The 20,849-nt window shown below is 43.3% G+C and overlaps 1 protein-coding gene and 1 pseudogene across 2 annotated transcripts in view; one reads left to right on the forward strand and one right to left on the reverse strand.

Moving 5' to 3' along the window:
• Nucleotides 1–580: 580 nt before the first annotated feature.
• LOC311140961 (GPI transamidase component PIG-T-like) lies at nt 581–15,824 on the reverse strand (annotated as a pseudogene). The gene is made up of 11 exons: nt 15,629–15,824; nt 13,853–14,030; nt 13,301–13,428; nt 12,477–12,639; nt 12,067–12,154; nt 7,024–7,111; nt 5,631–5,790; nt 5,029–5,230; nt 2,636–2,801; nt 2,076–2,159; nt 581–1,841 (listed from the first exon to the last, which is right to left on the reverse strand). The product of its transcript is annotated as a GPI transamidase component PIG-T-like (transcript).
• A 2,103-nt stretch (nt 15,825–17,927) lies between these two features.
• LOC311142118 (phosphatase and actin regulator 3-like) overlaps nt 17,928–20,849 on the forward strand; it is a 47,649-nt gene continuing 44,727 nt past the window's right edge. The window contains exon 1 of the mRNA XM_084177707.1: nt 17,928–18,244. Coding sequence (XP_084033833.1) covers nt 18,133–18,244 — 112 coding nt within the window. The 5' untranslated portion in view covers nt 17,928–18,132. The remainder of the gene's footprint in view (nt 18,245–20,849) is intronic.

A 20,849-nucleotide genomic window follows, 5' to 3' on the forward strand; every position in this document is an offset into this window, starting at 1 on the left:
CCTCTGTGTCTGTCTGTGTTCTGATGGAACTTGGCAGGAGTGAGGCCAAGCTTGTTTATTGAGAAAATAATCAGCCCTCCCCTTCACATACACACACTTCCACAGCTGAGGCAAGTGAAATGGGATACAGAAAGTGAACTCCTGGTCCTGGGGTGTATTAAGTGATTTGAAACAATCTGAACGTTGCAGATAGAAATAGAATGGAGCAGACAATTTCCCTAGTCTATCTGATAAAGTAGACAATGATATCTGTTCATGATACATTTCTATCGGAATGTTCTGTAACGCTACATCTGCCTGAATAGGTCCATACTGTATGGCTTGTCATAGAATTACATCAGCTGTTATGACTGCTTATGACATGTTATGTCGTGAAGACTCCTAAACTGGATTATGATACAGTTGATCCAATCCATGCTCAGCGGCCAAGTGTTCCTTCATCATTTATTCTCAGGAGTTCTCCATCAGTCCAAAAGTACTGTTTTGGACTGGGATGAGAGTCCACGTCGTTCAAGTGTGCAATCCTTTTTTCTATGTTCTTCACAAGCCTCCATGTATTAAACAAAAATGACAAATGTTTGGTCAGTTGACCATTTTATTGAAAATACAATAAACAGCCCAGGTTACCCCATATCTTCAAACATTCTCATGCTGTTCAGTAAAATGTAAAGCATTAATAGCAGTTTTAGTATACAAAGAATGAGCAGTCTTAAAAAGTAAATGTATTAAGGGTGTATTTGTCTTGGTAAATCAGGTCTTAAATAATGCATGGCAAACTCATATCCTTAAAGTTGAGTGGTGGGCATCTGTGCTAGAAAGGCTTACCAAAGTTACTGCCATTTAGAGAACACAAACGTCAATGAGAAACACAGACAATGGCTGGCTAAGGAAAATCTGGTCAAATCAATGGCCGTTTCTAGTAGAGATGGTTGGGTTTTCTACAAGTACAACCATGTTGACTGGTTCTGTGAGCAATTAACAAATGTTTATAGAAATCCAACTAACTGGTTATGAAAGTTCTGTAAGTCAGTGCATTTAACTTTTGAACATGCACTCAACATCAACTAAAAGTACAAATATTATTTATGTTTAGATTGAAGAGGTGTATCATATCTCTCTAGAACAATGGCTTCAAACAGTGCAATGACTTTTTCCAGTTACAGATATATCAGAGCTTGCTGTGATCTGCTGCCGCATCTGGCAGCCAACTGTCCCCACTGAAACCTGGAGCAAACACTTTGGTTCCTTCGTTACAAACACTAAAAAGGCCTTATTCTCTGTTCAACTACACCAACAGTAGTAGTGCACTGAAGAAATACCACCCTTTTTGCTCCTCACGGCGAGAAAATGCCTTGAACGTTCATCGAATCCATGACACTTCATCAAATACTTCATTGTTTAACTCCTTTTTCATCCACAAAACAGAACTGAGAGTTTTGTTTTTATTGCAGAAGCTTCACATGCTTAAAGTGGCATCTCCCTGAAACTTACCTTCACATTTCCCAAGTGGTGTAATACCTGACCTCATTGCCCCACTGCAAAAATGTGCTAGATAATGTTGTTAGCTTTAGCATGATAGCATTCTGGCCCATCACAGCAGCGGCACACCCCTGAGCCTGCAGATGATGTTGGCTAGCCGTTTGGCCAGGCCCGGGCTGGGCTCCTCCACCTGGAAGGTGTTGGTCTGGAAGTTGTAGAGGAAGCCGTAACCCTCAGCCACCACGGTGCAGGTGAGGCAGATGACGTTGTAGGGCATGCTGAAATCAGGGGTTGGCAGGTTCACTAGCAGAGGCTCCGTGTAGACCTGCATGAAGTAACTGGACTCCTCTTTACATGGGAAACTGGGAATACAGAAATGCATTATTACAATAACCTATAAAGGTTGGGGGTCAATTCCATTCCAAATCAATGAATTAAGGTATGGTACACTACTTTCAAAGAGGATTTTATTTGGTGTAATTTCCAGAGATTCATTTAAATTGCATTACCTCAGGTGAGAAACTAACACACTTAAGACAACTGCTACGTAAGTGCTCAACCAGTACTTAAAGAAAATAAACAGCCTTATGACTCACAAGCTGCTGAAAAGCGGACGTTCCTGGGTGCTGTTGGTATCCATGGCGACAACACTGGGCACGAGAGCACTGATAACAGAAGACCTGAAGCGAGGGACATTTAATCAAATATCTGCTACTGGAAACCTGAATATCTGCAGACTACAAGCAAGTGGTATATCTCAATTTTAGCCATGGCCCCATCTTCATTCAAAATCAAAGTCAAGACAAATATTTAAATTATTTCATAATTGATTGACCTTGCTTGGCACAATGGAACCAAGTGGTAAAACTGCAAACTCCACCCATCTGGCACTCCAGGCAGGCTAAATGAATTTCTAAAGGAATTTGAAAGATTCCTAATTGAATTTGGACCCAGTTCTGAAGCACAAATCTAAAAGCTATGACAGCAATTATAGGCAAACAACACCTCACAACGTTATGACAAAAGGGCGCATTAACTGTCATAGTTTCTATTGCAGTTAGCATTTCTTTAGACAAAGACAGATTGAGTACAGAACTTGACCCATAGCATAGACAAATAGATATTTATTCTGTTTCTGTAGACTTCAAAGTCATACCCGACGTAGAAGCCGTGGTTGGGGTCGGGGGTGTACTCTGTCCACTTCAGGAGTGCCCTCTCAAACTGTACGGTGACCTCGATCACAGAGTTAGGGGGCAGCTGGACCAACATTTCCAGCAGGTGGGGCCGAAGGCGGTCTTTGGACGGCTGGTAGTGGATGTAACCTAGGTAGAGGAGAGAGAATTCGTATTTATTTGCAGAAGCAGGAAAGCCATGTTTAAAAAAAAGTATACACACATACACACACACACACACACACACTAACGTTCAAAAGTTTGGGCTCACTTAGAAATGTCCTTGTTTTCGAAAGAAAAGCATATTTTTTTGTCCTTTAAAATAACATCAAATTGATCAGAAATACAGTGTAGACACTGTACTCCCTTCACAGAACAGCGCAAACTGTCTCTAACCAGAATAGAAAGAGGAGCGGGAGGCCCCGGTGCACAACTGAGCAAGAGGACAAATACATTAGTGTCTAGTTTGAGAAACAGACGCCTCACAGGTCCTCAACTGGCAGCTTAATTAAATAGTACCCGCAAAACACCAGTCTCAACGTCAACAGTGAAGAGGCGACTCCGGGTTGCTGACCTTCTAGGAATATCTAGCCATATCTCAGACTGCCCATCTTAATATTTTCTTTTTATTGGCCAGTCTGAGATATGGCTTTTTCTTTGCAACTCTGCCTAGAAGGTCAGCATCCCGGAGTCGCCTCTTCACTGTTGATGTTGAGACCACTTTAAGCCGTACACTCCAAAGTGCTGGGATTTACGGAAGTGTGGCCAGAAAAAAGCCATTGCTTAAAGAAAAAAATTATCAAACACGTTTGGTGTTCGCCAAAAGGCATATGGGAGACTCCCCAAACATATGGAAGAAGGTAGTCTGGTCAGATGAGACTAAAAGTGATATTTTTGGCCATCAAGGAAAACACTATGTCTGGCGCAAACCCAACACCTCTCATCATCCCGAGAACACCATCCCCACAGTGAAGCATGGTGGTGGCAGCATCATGCTGTGGGGATGTTTTTCCATCGGCAGGGACTGGGAAACTGGTCAGAATTGAAGGAATGATGGATGGCACTAAATACAGGGAAATCCTTGAGGGGAAACCTGTTTCAGTCTTCCAGAGATTTGAGACTGGGACGGAGGGTCACCTTCCAGCAGGACAATGACCCTAAGCATGCTGCAAAAGCAACACTCAAGTGGTTTAAGGGAAACATTTAAATGTCTTGGAATGGCCTAGTCAAAGCCCAGACCTCAATCCAATTGAGAATCTGTGGTATGACTTAAAGATTGCTGTACACCAGCGGAGCCCATCCAACTTGAAGGAGCTGGAGCAGTTTTGCCTTGAAGAATGGGCAAAAATCCCAGTGGCTAGATGTGCCAAGCTTATAGAGACATACCCCAAGAGACTTGCAGCTGTAATTGCTGCAAAAGGTGGCTCTACAAAGTATTGTCTTCGTGGGGGGGGGGGGGGGGGGGTGAATAGCTATGCACACTCAGTTCTGTTTTTTTGTCTTATTTATTTATTGTTTGTTTCACAAGAAAAAATATGTTGCATCTTCAAAGTGGTAGGCATGTTGTGTAAATCAAATGATACAAACCCCCCAAAAAATCAATTTTAATTCCAGGTTGTAAGGCAACAAAATAGGGAAAATGCCAAGGGGGGTGAATACTTTCGCAAGCCACTGTATACTCAGTGTATGTGCAGGAGAGGTGAAAACCCAACTGCTCATAAAAACATCTCCCATGAAATTAACAACTTCAATAGGAAAAGAAAAGGGATGTCTTAATATTGAAAAGATACTTCCTTTCCTATTTCCTAACAAGCCAATAGGCATATAAAAACCTCTTTCAAGTTCTCTTTAAATGTGACATTGTAGGTCAGGCACATTCAGTGGGTGCATGAGGCTTTATTTTATTAGGATCCCCATTATCCAACGCCAATGGCGACAGCTAGTCTTACTGGGGTACAACACATAACGGAAAAGGCATTACACACAAAATATACATTTTAAAACATTAACATGTAGTGTGCGTGTGTGTGCCTCCATCAGTTACATATTTATGTGCTTCAGTGTCATAAATATGTAACTGATAGATGCAGAGCCTTTCCCTCAAGAGCTATTAATATGTAGCTGACATTCATATCAACACTAGGCCCTACTTCTTCAAAGTGCACAAATCTAAACGTTAGTTGATCAAAAAGGAACCAGGGTCATATTCAGTAGGGGACCCAACAGAAAATGTTTTGCAACGGAAAAACAGTTTTATATTAGACAAGGCCAGGAAGACCCTCCCTGTTTTAGTCTGATTTATTTGGTTTGTTGCCTAATGAACACGACCCAGGCCTAGGTGGAACAATGTCAACAGGTGAGCAGCAGCAGTACTCACTGGGTTTGTTGTCGCGGCCCTTGCTGGTGACAGTGAGTGTGTGGGATGTAGAGACGCAGGTACCAGGGCACGGTGTCCAGCAGGAGGACGGGGAAGGCCCGGTACGGGTGGTGGTTGTACACCAGGGTGTGGATCTCCCCCGTCTGCAGCCCGTAGCCTGACACATAGCGCTCTCCGTGAAGTAGAGGGCGCAGCATGTCTCCTGGTGGGAGGAAAGGAGGGAGCATTCATATGGTCAATAATATAAATACTAGAACAGAAATATAACTTCTATATGGTCAATTCTATAAAGACACCCTACATGAAAATTCATTAATATCACAAAATCTTCCCTTTTCTGTAACACGACATTATCTTACTGTGCAGTAACTGCAAATTATACCATTAACAACAATGTATTAACATGCTGTTTCTTAGTACTTTAGTAACTGCATTGTAATTGGATTGAGTAGTTTTTTAAATAAAATACACAAGAGGGATAGGGACTGTTTCTTATTCCACTTGTGTAAGAGAAGTGAACAGACTGTCGAGGGAACATCTTTCCTGGAATGAAACACAGCCCACATATGGAGTCGTGTCCTTGTCCTGTGTCACTCACTCACCACTCTCGGCTGATCTCCATCGCAGCAGGATGTTGAGGGAGCGCGTCTGTCCGAACGTGGCCTGGTTGATGAGGTCCTAGACCGAGTAGGTTCTCCGATCCCCCAGCACCACAGCCTGGCTCAGCATGGGAGTGGCTGGGCTCAACTCAAACAGCTCCCCCTATAAGGGAAACACAACAACAATCTCATCCTGCACAACTACCATAGGATTGATAGAGATAAATAGGTTTTATTTACACAAATACATACAAGTTTACATTTACGTCATTTAGCAGACGCTCTTATCCAGAGCGACTTACAGTTAGTGAATAAATATATATTTTTTTTATACTGGCCCCCCGTGGGAATCGAACCCACAACCCTGGCGTTGCAAACGCCATGCTCTATCAACTGAGTTACATCCCTGCCGGCCATTCCCTCCCCTACCCTGGACGACGCTGGGCCAATTGTGCGCCGCCCATGAGTCTCCCGGTGGCGGCCGGCTGCGACAGAGCCTGGATTCGAACCAGGATCTCTAGTGGAACAGTTAGCACTGCGATGCAGTGCCTTAGACCACTGCGCCACTCAGGAGACGTAAAGTGGACGTCATAGACAACCCTCAGGTCAGCAACTTTACATGACCGCTTTACAATAAAGAAAACTGAATTGTAGTCCAGCTTACATAAGAACATGAACATGATTAAAATAGAAACTCATTAACATTTGAATTTAAACAACTACCCCATCTAGTGTCTGTTTAAAAGCCTAACTAATGAGACTAACGTTTCAATTTGAACAACTACCCTATCTAGGGTCCGTTTAAAAGACTAACTAATGAGTGTTCAGTGTTACATCTGATCTCCCGTAGTTGCCTGCCCTGCCATGAACCTTACTCCGGATCTCTGATCACTTGTAGGTGACAACCAGCTGGAGAATTTGTTTGAACAGCTTGAGAGCAAGTCCCCATTGCACTTCTCCATACAAGTAGTGTTGACTGGTGTTTTAGTAGCTCAGCCAACTACTTTTGCGATGCACCAATGTAGCAGGTATGTTAGTGATTGGACTAAAGCTTGGCATACACAAAGACGTCAGTCCCAATAACAGCCTGAGAAAGGCTCATTTCAATAGGAAGACCGTGGAGTGTTGAGTTGTTCTCATTTCTGTACGTATTATTGGTGCTGACTGCTGACTTTTCTTCTTACTTAAAGAGAATTTGCTTTTGAAACTCAAACTGATGCTGAAGCCCTGTTCCTTGACTGTACGAAGTAACTAAGTCAGTCTGAGTAAGAGCGTCTGCTAACTAAATAGAATTTGGATTAATGTAAAGTTAGAGGTCATGTAAAGTTAGTTGTGTAAAGTATGCGATCATGTAAAGTTAGAAATGTAAAGCTAGCGGTCATGTAAAGTTGCTGACCTGAGGGTTGTCTGTGACGTCCACTTTACTGGAGGAGGCCAGGGGGCTTCAGTCAGGGTACGAGAGAACATCTTGAACAGGGACCACTCTGTGGAAACACCCAGTAACCCAACACATCACCATCATGTTCATGGCCTCCATTTTGTATGTTTCTAAATGCAGTGACCAGTCTTTTTCATGGAGCTCAGAAGGCCAATGTCTGTACACCACAGCAGAAAGAAGTGACTTTTCCATGAAAAGTTATTTGTTCTTCATCTCCTTCATTTGATTGTTTTACTGTAAAGTGGGTTGCTATTTTAAATTCACTTTAAATAAATTTGATTAGAAAAATTTGCCATTTTTGCTTTGCAAAGTATAGCTAGCAGGCAAATGCACCTTCAGTGGGGAGAACAAGTATTTGATACACTGCCGATTTTGCAGGTTTTCCTACTTACAAAGCATGTAGAGGTCTGTAATTTTTATCATAGGTACACTTCAACTGTGAGAGACGGAATCTAAAACAAAAATCCAGAAAATCACATTGTATGATTTTTAAGTAATTCATTTGCATTTTATTGCATGACATAAGTATTTGATACATCAGAAAAGCAGAACTTAATATTTGGTACAGAAACCTTTGTTTGCAATTACAGAGATCATACGTTTCCTGTAGCTCTTGACCATGTTTGCACACACTGCAGCAGGGCTTTTGGCCCACTCCTCCATACAGACCTTCTCCAGATCCTTCAGGTTTCGGGGCTGTCGCTGGGCAATACCGACTTTCAGCTCCCTCCAAATATTTTCTATTGGGTTCAGGTCTGGAGACTGGCTAGGCCACTCCAGGACCTTGAGACGCTTCTTACGGAGCCACTCCTTAGTTGCCCTGGCTGTGTGTTTCGGGTCGTTGTCATGCTGGAAGACCCAGCCAAGACCCATCTTCAATGCTCTTACTGAGGGAAGGAGGTTGTTGGCCAAGATCTCGCGATACATGGCCCCATCCATCCTCCCCTCAATACGGTGCAGTCGTCCTGTCCCCTTTGCAGAAAAGCATCCCCAAAGAATGATGTTTCCACCTCCATTCTTCACGGTTGGGATGGTGTTCTTGGGGTTGTACTCATCCTTCTTCTTCCTCCAAACACGGCGAGTGGAGTTTAGACCAAAAAGCTCAATTTTTTTTTTCATCAGACCACATGACCATCTCCCATTCCTCCTCTGGATCATCCAGATGGTCATTGGCAAACTTCAGACGGGCCTGGACATGCGCTGGCTTGAGCAGGGGGACCTTGCGTGCGCTGCAGGATTTTAATCCATGACGGCGTAGTGTGTTACTAATGGTTTTCTTTGAGACTGTGGTCCCAGCTCTCTTCAGGTCATTGACCAGGTCCTGCTGTGTAGTTCTGGGCTGATCCCTCACCTTCCTCATGATCATTGATGCCCCACGAGGTGAGATCTTGCATGGAGCCCCAGACCAAGGGTGATTGACCGTCATCTTGAACTTCTTCCATTTTCTAATAATTGCGCCAACAGTTGTTGCCTTCTCACCAAGCTGCTTGCCTATTGTCCTGTAGCCCATCCCAGCCTTGTGCAGGTCTACAATTTTATCCCTGATGTCCTTACACAGCTCTCTGGTCTTGGCCATTGTGGAGAGGTTAGAGTCTGTTTGATTGAGTGTGTGGACAGGTGTCTTTTATGCAGGTAACGAGTTCAAACAGGTGCAGTTAATACAGGTAATGAGTGGAGAACAGGAGGGCTTCTTAAAGAAAAACTAACAGGTCTGTGAGAGCCAGAATTCTTACTGGTTAGTAGGTGATCAAATACACTGCTCAAAAAAATAAAGGGAACACTTAAACAACACAATGTAACTCCAAGTCAATCACACTTCTGTGAAATCAAACTGTCCACTTAGGAAGCAACACTGATTGACAATACATTTCACATGCTTTTGTGCAAATGGAATAGACAACAGGTGGAAATTATAGGCAATTAGCAAAACACCCCCAATAAAGGACTGGTTTTGCAGGTGGTGACCACAGACCACTTCTCAGTTCCTATGCTTCCTGGCTGATGTTTTGGTCACTTTTGAATGCTGGCGGTGCTTTCACTCTAGTGGTAGCATGAGACGGAGTCTACAACCCACACAAGTGGCTCAGGTAGTGCAGCTAATCCAGGATGGCACATCAATGCGAGCTGTGGCAAGAAGGTTTGCTGTGTCTGTCAGCGTAGTGTCCAGAGCATGGAGGTGCTACCAGGAGACAGGCGTGGAGGAGGCCGTAGGAGGGCAACAACCCAGCAGCAGGACCGCTACCTACACCTTTGTGCAAGGAGGAGCAGGAGGAGATCTGCCAGAGCCCTGCAAAATGACCTCCAGCAGGCCACAAATGTGCATGTGTCTGCTCAAACGGTCAGAAACAGACTCCATGAGGGTGGTATGAGGGCCCGACGTCCACAGGTGGGGGTTGTGCTTACAGCCCAACACCGTGCAGGACGTTTGGCATTTGCCAGAGAACACCAAGATTGGCAAATTCGCCACTGGCGCCCTGTGCTCTTCACAGATGAAAGCAGGTTCACACTGAGCACATGTGACAGACGTGACAGAGTCTGGAGACGCCGTGGAGAACATTCTGCTGCCTGCAACATCCTCCAGCATGACTAGTTTGGCGGTGGGTCAGTCATGGTGTGGGGTGGCATTTCTTTGTGGGGCCGCACAGCCCTCCATGTGCTCGCCAGAGGTAGCCTGACTGCCATTAGGTACCGAGATGAGATCCTCAGACCCCTTGTGAGACCATATGCTGGTGCGGTTGGCCCTGGGTTCCTCCTAATGCAAGACAATGCTAGACCTCATGTGGCTGGAGTGTGTCAGCAGTTCCTGCAAGAGGAAGGCATTGATGCTATGGACTGGCCCGCACGTTCCCCAGACCTGAATCCAATTGAGCACATCTGGGACATCATGTCTCGCTCCATCCACCAACGCCACGTTGCACCACAGACTGTCCAGGAGTTGGCAGATGCTTTAGTCCAGGTCTGGGAGGAGATCCCTCAGGAGACCATCCGCCACCTCATCAGGAGCATGCCCAGGCGTTGTAGGGAGGTCATACAGGCACGTGGAGGCCACACACACTACTGAGCCTCATTTTGACTTGTTTTAAGGACATTACATAAAAGTTGGATCAGCCTGTAGTGTGGTTTTCCATTTTAATTTTGAGGGTGACTCCAAATCCAGACCTCCATGGGTTGATACATTTGATTTCCATTGATTATTTGTGTGTGATTTTGTTGTCAGCACATTCAACTATGTAAAGAAAAAAGTATTTAATAAGATTATTTCATTCATTCAGATCTAGGATGTGTTATTTTAGTGTTCCCTTTATTTTTTTGAGCAGTGTACTTATGTAATGCAATAAAATGCAAATTAATTACTTAAAAACCATACAATGTGATTTTCTGGATAAAAATTACAGACCTCTACATGCTTTGTAAGTAGGAAAACCTGCAAAATCGGCAGTGTATCAAATACTTGTTCTCCACACTGTATATGAAGCAGTGTCAGAGCGCAAGAGACTGTAAATGTTGGTAATACCAGCATGTTTTAGCAATAGTGAGGTGATATTAAACTGAACAAAAATATAAACCCACATGGAACAATTTCAAAGATTTTACAGTTCATATAAGGAAATCAGTCAATAGACATAAATTAATTAGGCCCTAATCTATGGATTTCACATGACTGGGAATACAGATATGCATCTGTTGGTCACAGATACCTTTTTTAAAAAGGATGGATATTGACGGGAACTGGAACACACTGTCGTACATGTCGATCCAGAGCATCCCAAACATGCTCAATGGGTGACATGTCTGGTGAGTATGCAGGCCATGGAAGAACTGGGAATTTTCAGCTTTCAGGAATTGTGTACAGATCCTTGCGACATTGGGCTGTGCATTATCATGCTGAAACATGAGGTGATGGCAGCGGATGAATGGCACGGCAATGGGCCTCAGGATCTCGTCACAGTATCTCTGTGCATTCAAATTGCCATTGATAAAATGCAATTGTGTTCGTTGTCCGTAGCTCATGCCTGCCCATAACATGACCCCACCACGTCCATGGGGCACTCTGTTCACAACGTTGACATAAGCAAACCGCTAGCCCACATGACGCCATACACGCCGTCTGCTATCTGCCCGGTAGTTGAAACTGGGATTCATCCGTAAAGAGCACACTTCTCCAGCGTGCCAGTGGCCATCGAAGGTGAGCATTTGCCCACTGAAGTCAGTTACGATGACAAACTGCAGTCAGGTCAAGACCCTGGTGAGGACGATGAGCAAGCGGATGAGCTTCCCTGAGATGGCTTCTGACAGTTTGTGCAGAAATTCTTCACTTGTGCAAACCCAGTTTCAACAGCTGTCAGGGTGGTTGGTCTCAGACGATTCCGCAGGTGAAGAAGCCAGATGTGGAGGTCCTGGGCTGGTGTGGTGTGGTTACATGTGGTCTGCAGTTGTGAGGCCAGTTAGACGTACTGCCAAATTCTCTAAAACAACATTGAAGGTGGCTTATGGTAGAGAAATGAACATTAAATTATCTGGCAACAGCTCTGGTGGACATTCCTACAGTCAGCATGCCAATTGCACGCTCCCTCAAAACTTCAGACATCTGTGGCATTGTGTTTTGTGACAAAACGGCACATTTTAGAGTGGCCTTTTATTCTCCCCAGAACCGGTTTGTGCCAAGGAAACATGCTCACTAACAGGAATGTAAACCAATTTGTGCACAACATTTTAGAGAAATAAACTTTTTCTGCATATGGAACATTACTGGGATCTTTTATTTCAGCTCATGAAAGCAACACTTTACATGTTGCATTTATAATTTTGTTCAGTATAGTTATACCCTTTTCACACTATCAAGTCGACCTAAACTGTACTGGCTCAGTTATTTTCCTTTCACATTGTCCACGTTTCCAGCAAATATATGGTCGATGCGTAACCAGTCCAGCGAGGAACAGCTCGGCTCAGCTCAGTATTGTGAAAGGGGTATAATACTGAATGAGGAGAGGCCTCTCTCACCTCGTTTGCTCTGGCCAGAGGAGTGCAGGTCGAACACCACGTTCAGTGTCTGTCTCAGCTCCCACGCTGTGGACTTGCACTGCCAGTCCTGAAACAACAGTAGCCGAGTGTCATGTCAAGGCTGGGACTCATCAACAGTGACAGGTTCTCAAACGGGATTACAAGTAGGATGGAAGGTGAAATCAGTGGCTTGGTATTTTCTACATCATTACTTTAAAAAGCCAACAACAAAAATGTCTGGTTCTTTTTCTTTGATATGGCTGACAACATGATAAAAGGTAGTTGTAATAATGCCAGATAATGAGGTTTACAGTAATTTTTGCAATTTGCCCAATTCTTTTGCACTATGAAAATGTCGCCCATAGTGTTGTAATACATATAGCTACAGACTGTATATACATACACCTTACCTGACACAGGTCTGATGTGTAGCCTGGGAGTGGAAGCTGCTGTGGAAGAGTTTCTCAGACTTCATTAGGACTGCCAGACCAGCCTTCTTCCACGGCGTCAGATTCTCAGTACAAACGACCTCCCGCGGCAACACAGCATAGCGGAGAAAGCGCTGGTCAGTTACTGTATAGCAGAGGACGTATACAGGACACACATCAATACGGTATTGTTTCACATCTTTAATAATACTGTACTATCTAATTCCGTAACTGCGTCATGATTCCTTTGAGTGCATATGCAAAGCATTGGTTGGCACGTGGCCTTGTTCATTAGGGCACACCGTAGAAAAGTGTTTCTGATCGGACAATTACATTTACATTTACATTTTAGTAATTTAGCAGACGCTCTTATCCAGAGCGACTTACAGTTAGTGAATACATATATATAATTGTTTTATACTGGCCCCCCGTGGGAATTGAACCCACAACCCTGGCGTTGCAAACGCCATGCTCTATCAACTGAGCTACATCCCTCCCGGCCATTCCCTCCCCTACCCTGGACGACGCTGGGCCAATTGTGCGCCGCCCATGAGTCTCCCGGTCGCGGCCGGCTGCGACAGAGCCTGGATTCGAACCAGGATCTCTAGTGGCACAGTTAGCACTGCGATGCAGTGCCTTACACCACTGCGCCACTCAATTACAGATGGTACCTCCCCGTTTCATGCTGTTTCAGATCGTTTTCTTCCATTTCTTCCATTTGATCCCTTATGAACACGAGCCTGCTCTCTGTTCAGAGGTAGGCTAGCTACTGTAGAGACTTGGGTGCTGAGTGTGAGGAGCCTTACCGTTGCCCACGCCTAGAGGCTTGAAGGAGGCACTGGGCTGCACCATGTTGGTGGAGTCAATGAAATTCAGCGAGGCACAGAAGATCCCAGAGAGGACGTTGGTCAGCTCCTTCCAGGTAACATCCACACTACAAGACAAAGGACGAAACGATGGGTTATCATTCACTTCAATAGAATTTCAATGCTGACATAGTTTGGGAGAAATGGTGGTGGGTAAAATGGCAGTATCTGCCACCAGTCATGAGAAAGACATGCCTGTCAAATGTTGTGACACGTTCTTGGTCAAAGAATCAATGGGCCAAATGATAGTGGTGTATTACATTTAAGTCATTTAGCAGACGCTCTTATCCAGAGCGACTTACAGTCAGTGAGTGCATACATTTTCATACTGGTCCCTCGTGCAGGCTGTCATAGTTTACAAAATGGGTGAGACTAGCATCACACATATGTATCGATATATACGTCTACTAACCATGATGACAGATATAAAGCTGCTATCTTCAACAGTAAGGAAAGTGAACCTGTGTGGATAAATATAGAGTATATACTCACTCCGTGACAGTGTCCTGAAACCATACCCACAGTTCGGCACCAGGGGGCGACGGTAGGAAGGTCTGGCCCCACTGCATGGTCCTCCTGTAGCCCTGAGTGAAGGAGATGTGGAGCTCACGCACAGAAAACTTCGAAATCACCTGGCCCAGAGATGTCGGGAAGAGTCGGTAGTGGGAGACTGAAAATATACATTTTGTGGGAAAACAGTGAGTTGCATATAACACTAGTATGTTGACTTGGACATAACTGTCATACAAATTAGGCATGGGGCCTATGTACGGATGACAGTGAATGCACAGCAAGTTAGTCTGATTAATCAGGTTGCAATAGACAATTAATTGGTATATACAGCCTGGAACTAATGCCTGCAAAATCGTGTAAATATTCCTTACAAGACAGAATGTTTAATAAAGTTACATGTAAAACTTACTCTACTGGTTGTCTGTGCTATTTCTCCTTCAGCTGCTCAAAAATTGATACAAAATATCCACATGAAAGTATTGTTTACCCAACTTTTTAGTTAGGTTCTCTCGTTAATAGCTATTGAAACAAATATGCCATGACAATGAAAATGGTATATTCTGAATCTGGGGAGGACGGAAAACAATCCACACTTATTTATATATTTTTTGAAAATTGAAATTGGATTAAAACATTTACAAAATTAAAAAACTCACACAAAAGTGTTGATTGTTCCCGACTATTAGACGTTTCCACTTCACAATAACAGCACTTACAGTTGACCAGGGCAGCTCTAGCAGCGCAGAAATTTGACGAACTGACTTGTTGGAAAGGTGGCATCCTATGACAATGCCACGTTGAAAGTCACTGAGCTCTTCAGTAAGGCCATTCTACTGCCGATGTTTGGCTATGGAGATTGCATGGCTGTGTGCTCGATTTTATACACCTGTCAGCAACGGGTGTGGCTGAAATAGCCAAAACCACTAATTTGAAGGAGTGTTCACATACGTTTTTATATATAGTGTATGTATTATGATTATTTGAGCAATTTCCTTCAGCATAAGACTGGGTTGCGGATAGTAGCCTATATTGGATGCTCATTCCATGGAACTAATGCCTGCAAAATCGTGTAAATATTCCTTACAAGCCAGAATGTTTAATAAAATTACATTTAAAACTTACTCGACCGGTTGTCTGTGCTATTTGTCCTTCAGCTGCTTGAAAATTCATACAAAATATCCACAGGAAAGTATTGTTATATTCTGAATCAGGGGAGGACGGAGAACAATCCACACATTTTTTAAAATATTTTTGTGAAAATTGAAATCGGATAAAAACATTTCAAAAATAAAAAATGCACAAAAAAGTGTTGATCGTTCTCCATCCTCCCGATTCAGAATATACAATTTTCATGCTTGGTTCAATCGCTATTGACGAGGAAAAACCCAATATCCAATATAAAACTAAACAGGTAAAGAATACTTTCCTGTGGACATTTTGTCTCAAAATTCGAGCAGCTTAAGGTCAAGCCGCAGACAACCGGTAGAGTAAGTTTAAATGTAATTTTATTCAACATTCTGGCTTGTAAGGCTAACAACACCTTGTTCAACTATTCAACTCATCAAGCCCTGGATTGGTTAGTTGAATCAAACGTGAACCACAGTGCTGGGCTGGAACAAAACCCGCACTGTGGGTCTACACTACAGGATCTTGACTGAAGATGCACTGATGACTAGTGTCCCTGTGTGGCTACTAGATAGATGACTAGAACATAATGTGATTGACCCAAATATTATTTCAAATCAAACTCTTTACTTCCTCGCAAGAAGATTGTATCCCACAGGGTACGGAACTGGAAACTGGCGTAAGTATCCCCAGAATGCAATGGTGTGATCACCAACTCTTCCTGAAACTGGTATTTTGCAGGCAGTGGTGGAGGGACGTCTAGGGTTTGCATAGTGTCAGAGACATGGTCAGCTTCTTTGTGGCTTGGAGCATCAACTAGATTCATTTCGATAGCGTCCCGCCACTCCTCTTTCGCGGCCTCTTGGGTTTGGTCTTTTGCGGGAGGTGTTGGAGGGATGTCATGGGTTTGCACATGGTCAGCTTCGTTGTCGCTTTGAGAATCTGTTAACGATAGATTCGTTTCGAACTTGGTAGCCTCCAATTGCCTCTCCTCTTCCGCGGCATGGGTTTGGCCCTCGGTTACTCGTGTATTCGTCGTCTGTGCACTATCAACGTAGACGCTCTCAGCATCTTTCACCTGATTTGTTTCTTGTATGTCTGCTGTAACAAACACGTATGTTAATCCACAAAGAACGAACGCCAGCATATAAATATTGCACCAGTGCGGTGCCATTTTCCCGACTGCTTAATGGCGGCGCGTCATGTTGACCAATAGGATGAAAGGATTTTAGTTTATTATGGACAATCATCACTGCGCAAAAGATGGGCATAGCGACTGATCTAAACTTGCTTTGTTACCTGCAACATTTAAATCTGATTAATTGTTTGATCAATTGAGCATTTCATATTTACATTTTGATGTAACAGAATATAAAAAATTAATGTATCTGTGTTTTTCATAGCTACACAGTCAAGCCGAGGAGAAGGCTTTATATTGTTGCTTCTCAGGCCTTTAAACCAGTAGCCTATTAGACTACTGATGGATATACCAAATTGTCCCTTAATTTCTGTTATTACTCTCTCTACTTATGGATAATATGCCTTGGCTACTGATCTCCCTTCAGCCAATAACACTAGGCCTATCCAGCTGTTTTTTTCTTAAATCTGCAATATGGAATTTTTTGTGCAAACCAACCAAATTCACATAGAACTGTAGTTATAGATCTGTCATTCTCATTGAAAGCAAGTTTAAGAAGCGGTAGGTATGTAAGTTATTTCTATACTTCTCGTTCTTAAGATTCGTTTTTATGTATTTTACTTTCGGTTTGGTACAACAGCTTCAAACAGCTGAAAATACAATATATTTGGTTATGGAAAATATATTTCACAGCGGTTTAGATGGTACAATGATTCTCTACACTATAATTGCTTGTTTTGTCACATAAACTGAAAGTAGGGTAACTATTAGAATTTTAGCAACCAGGAAATGGTGGAGCGATTTCTACATAGTGCATCGTTAATCCCTTCAATGCCATTCATAATTACATTACATTGAAATATTAGGATATTGGGATAAGTTGCAGTATAACAAAATATATAAAAAATTCAAAATCATTGTAGTGCTGAGATTTCTTCAATGAACCAATTTAACCACATCTTTATGTTTTGCTCTATTCAACCTCATCACCATCCATGCTCATATTATAAATAATACTAATATGCCATTTAGTAGACGCTTTTATCCAAAGTGCGTGCATACATTTTATTTTATTTTATTATTGTGGATATTAGAATAATTCGAATTGGCCAAAACAGCATCAGAAATCATAAATGCTTTGTTGACATTGATGTGGTGACAGACAGTACATTATTACATTCAGATGTGTATGTAGGCCTGGCCTAAATGTGTGTTGCTGGCTACAATTGCTGCGCTCACACAGGAAGACCAATTCTGATATTTGTTTTTCTCACTAATTGGTCTTTGGACCAATCAGATCTGAAAAAGATCTGATGTGATTGGTCAAAAGACCAATTAGTGGGAAAAATAACAGAATTGGACAGTCTGTATAAATCAGCGTATAAACGCTGCCAATGTCGCGAGCAACAGTCAGGCGGCAGTGACTAATGCTGCGTTCAAATAACCAAGTCTGAAGGTGGTATTTACCTCATACCACTGGGGAAAATCCACTTTAACGCCCTTCCAACTCGTAATTACTAGTGGGAAACTCGTCTATCATCCCTGAGCTCCTGACTTCTACATGCTGACCTCTGACGTCACCTACCGCGATAAAAGCGTTTTTGAACACTATAATTTGTTTACAAGCGTGATAGCTGTACTTTTAGTTTAGGTTGTCACAGCTTGTTGGCCAGTAGCCAATCGGCGTTTCCCAACGAGTTCAAAGCACATGAATCCATCCAACTGGTATTTACGACTTCACAACTGATAATTACCACATTCCCACTTAGTTATGAACGCATGAATATAGACGGGCACATCCGTATCACCGCTCCCACGTACACACGCGCTCCAACATACTAGGAATTTCTGCTCAGCACCCATGGCCCCCCATTAGATGCTCAAAGCGGCTGTTGTCAGAACGAATTATATCTGCACTACTGCTGTTTACTTCTGACCTTGCCTGCCTCTGGTAGGGTTTTCAATATTGTAGTCCGAATTCCTGTGCTCTATCCCCATGGCTACATCCGATGGAAATGGAATAGAAGGCTGTCTTTTGCAACGAGGCAGATCTCAAAGTGACCCAAACCTACTCACCGAATCCGGCATCGATCTAGTGCACAATACAGGTAAGATAGGCCTACATATTTTTATTGTCAGGATATTCTATAGGTTATGATATTGGCGTTTTATTATAGTCTAATCGCTTTGGCGATACAGTCGTCTCCTAAAGCCATCCCGTATTGCTAAATGGGATTTGAGGACCACATCGGAAATAATAAGCACTCCATGCTTCATTTGACAGCAAAAAATACAATAAAAGTGATTCTCAGACAATTGAGAGAGGAAAAAATCATGACGCGTTTGCCATTTTCATCCAGTTCTATTTAAAATGAATGGATGCTCTCCCAAAAACGCTATTTGTGCGTGATATTTGGAGCCGTATGCGCGCGTAGCCCATCTGGTTTTGCAGTAAATGTGCTGATTAGAAATTAACTGTAGGCTAGCCTATACAGCAAAGCCTATTTTACACAAACCCATACTATTTAGATCATCATTGCACCATTGCTACATGTATCTATTGGCCTAATAAGATTGGACGTGAAGATGACAGCCTACAGTGAAGAAATCCGCATGTGGTGTGGTCAATCATTTTAGGCGAAATGTCTAGACGCTTTTTTCGTCGCTAGGTTATATTGTGATTCGTTACATTGAGCGCACAGACACTCCCACTGTGCACAGACGTTAGTTCAACGTCTAGTTTTTATTTACATTTGGTTGAGTTGTCAACTGACATGAATTCAACGTGAAATCAACCAAAAATGTAACTCTGTCATTGGATTTAGGTTAGAAGTTAGGGGAAAAAATACGACATTCCATTATATTGATCCAATCCGTTTTCCATGTTTGTTTGAAATGGTGAAACCAACATTGATTAAACCAGTTTTTACCCAGTGGGCAGACATAGCCTACACTACATGACCAAAAGTATGTGGACACCTGTTTGTCGAACATCTCATTCCAAAATCATGGGCATTAATATGGAGTTGGTCCCCCCTTGCTGCTATAACAGCCTCCACTCTTCTGGGAAGGCTTTCCACTAGATGTTGGAACATTGCTGCAGGGACTTGCTTCCATTCAGCCACAAGAGCATTAGTTAGGCCGTGCACTGATGTTGGGGGATTAGGTCTGGCTCGCAGTCAGCGTTCCAATTAATCTCAAAGGTGTTCGATGGGGTTGAGGTCAGGGCTCTGTGCAGGCCAGTCATGTTCTTCCACACCGATCTCGACAAACCATTTATGTATGGACCTCGCTTTGTGCACAGGGGCATTGTCATGCTGAAACAGGAAAGGGCCTTCCCCAAACTGTTGCCACAAAGTTGGAAGCACGGAATAGTCTAGAATGTCATTGTATGCTGTTGCGTTAATATTTCCCTTCACTGGAACTAAGGGGCCTAGCCCAAACCATGAAAAACAGCCCCAGACCATTATTCCTCCTCCACCAAACTTTACAGTTGGCGCTATGCATTGGGGCAGGTAGCGTTCTTCTGGCATCCGCCAAACCCAGATTAGTACGTCGGACTGCCAGATGGTGAAGCGTGATTCATCACTCCAGAAAACACCTTTCCAATGGCTTCGAGCTTTACACCACTCCAGCCAACGCTTGGCATTGCGCATGGTGATCTTAGGCTTGTGTGCAGCTGCTCGGCCATTGAAACCCATTTCATGAAGCTCCTGACAAACAGTTCTTGTGCTGGCGTTGCTTCCAGAGGCAGTTTGGAACTCGGTAGGGAGTGTTGCAACCGAGGACAGACGATCTTTACACGCTACACGCTTCAGTACTTGGCAGTCCCGTTCTGTGAGCTTGTGTGGCCTACCACTTCGAGGTTGAGCTGTCGTTGATATTTTAAGTTTCCACTTCACAATAACAGCACTTACAGTTGACCAGGGCAGCTCTAGCAGGGCAGGAATTTGACGACCTGACTTCTTGGAAAGGTGGCATCCTATGACGGTGCCACATTGAAAGTCACTGAGCTCTTCAGTAAGGCCATTCTACTGTCGATGTTTGTCTATTGCGTGGCTGTGTGATCGATTTTACACACCTGTCAGCAACAGGTGTGGCAGAAATAGCCAAATCCATTAATTTGAAGGGGTGTCCACATACTTTTGTGTATATATAGTGTATGTATTATGATTATTTGAGCAATTGCCTTCAGCATAAGACTGGGTTTCGGATAGTAGCCTATATTGGACACTCATTCCATGGACCCTTGGCCATCCCAACTCAGCCATTGTGTTTCACAGCATCAATTGGTTCCCATGCTGAGCAGATCAAACAGTCCTATGATCAATGACCCTGTGTTCCACATGATGGATAGGATCAAAGACTTCCACATCTGTGCAGCCCTACATAGGCCTATAGAACATTGACTTACTGTGGCGTGGACCATGCAGGCTATTCCCATTTCAGTTAACCTACCTCTTAACCTAACTCTCAGCTATTTTCACCTATATGTGTGATGAATCACTTTTCCTTCATAAACAGACAGGCCCTCCTTCCCTAGACTGTTTATCAGCCAGGCGTTTTTATTCTCAAGTGCTTTTAGACATAGGCGGCAGGCCTAATGGCATTTTGTTATCAACAGCTGATATTTTTAACACAGTTGCATAAAATATTTTATTGGACAGTTGTTTAGTGTTGGTGCCAGCCCGTGTCTGTTGAAGATTACTGTAT

Source organism: Coregonus lavaretus (genome assembly GCF_964263955.1).
Source record: "Coregonus lavaretus genome assembly, chromosome: 2".
Taxonomy (NCBI): domain Eukaryota; kingdom Metazoa; phylum Chordata; class Actinopteri; order Salmoniformes; family Salmonidae; genus Coregonus; species Coregonus lavaretus.